At 57.0% G+C, this 547-nt stretch overlaps 1 protein-coding gene across 1 annotated transcript in view; it reads left to right on the top strand.

Annotated features, from left to right (window-relative positions):
* LOC125482621 (potassium-transporting ATPase alpha chain 1-like) overlaps window positions 1–271 on the top strand; it is a gene marked incomplete at both ends in the record, with an annotated part of 5,414 nt that extends 5,143 nt beyond the window's left edge. The window contains one exon of the mRNA XM_048594730.1: window positions 162–271. Coding sequence (XP_048450687.1) covers window positions 162–271 — 110 coding nt within the window. The remainder of the gene's footprint in view (window positions 1–161) is intronic.
* Window positions 272–547: the final 276 nt, after the last annotated feature.

The raw sequence follows: 547 nt of genomic DNA, 5'->3' as shown, positions 1-547 counted from the left end.
GTCAGTGCTGAGGGAGTGGGCACTGTCGGAGGGTCAGTGCTGAGGGAGCCCCGCACTGTCGGAGGGTCAGAGCTGAGGGAGCGCTGCACTGTCAGAGGGTCAGCACTGAGGGAGGGTCAGCGCTGAGGGAGAGACGGTCTAACATGTTTGCGATCTTCCAGGCCAGAGTTTTGACCAGACCTCGGAAACATGGCGTGCCGTTTCCCGTGTGGCCACTCTGTGCAATCGCGCCATGTTCAAACCCAACCAGGATGGAATCCCCATTCCGAAGGTAAGGAAATGTGCCCCGGGGCAGGCAGGAGGCTCCCTGGGAAACAGACCCCCTTCAGTTGAATTATCCCCGGGACCCGGTCATTCAGGATCCCATCCATCGATCTGTGACCAATGTTGGTTTTACTCCCCACCCCACCCCACACACACACACACAGACACACCACACACACACACTCACACACACACACACACACACACACACACACACACACACACACACACACACACACTCACATACACACACACCACACACACACACACACACACACTCACA

Source organism: Rhincodon typus, unplaced genomic scaffold (assembly GCF_021869965.1).
Source record: "Rhincodon typus isolate 14 unplaced genomic scaffold, sRhiTyp1.1 hic_rhity00013779, whole genome shotgun sequence".
Taxonomy (NCBI): domain Eukaryota; kingdom Metazoa; phylum Chordata; class Chondrichthyes; order Orectolobiformes; family Rhincodontidae; genus Rhincodon; species Rhincodon typus.
Note: the sequence above shows the minus strand (reverse complement) of the source record. Positions and strands in the feature narration are given on the sequence as shown.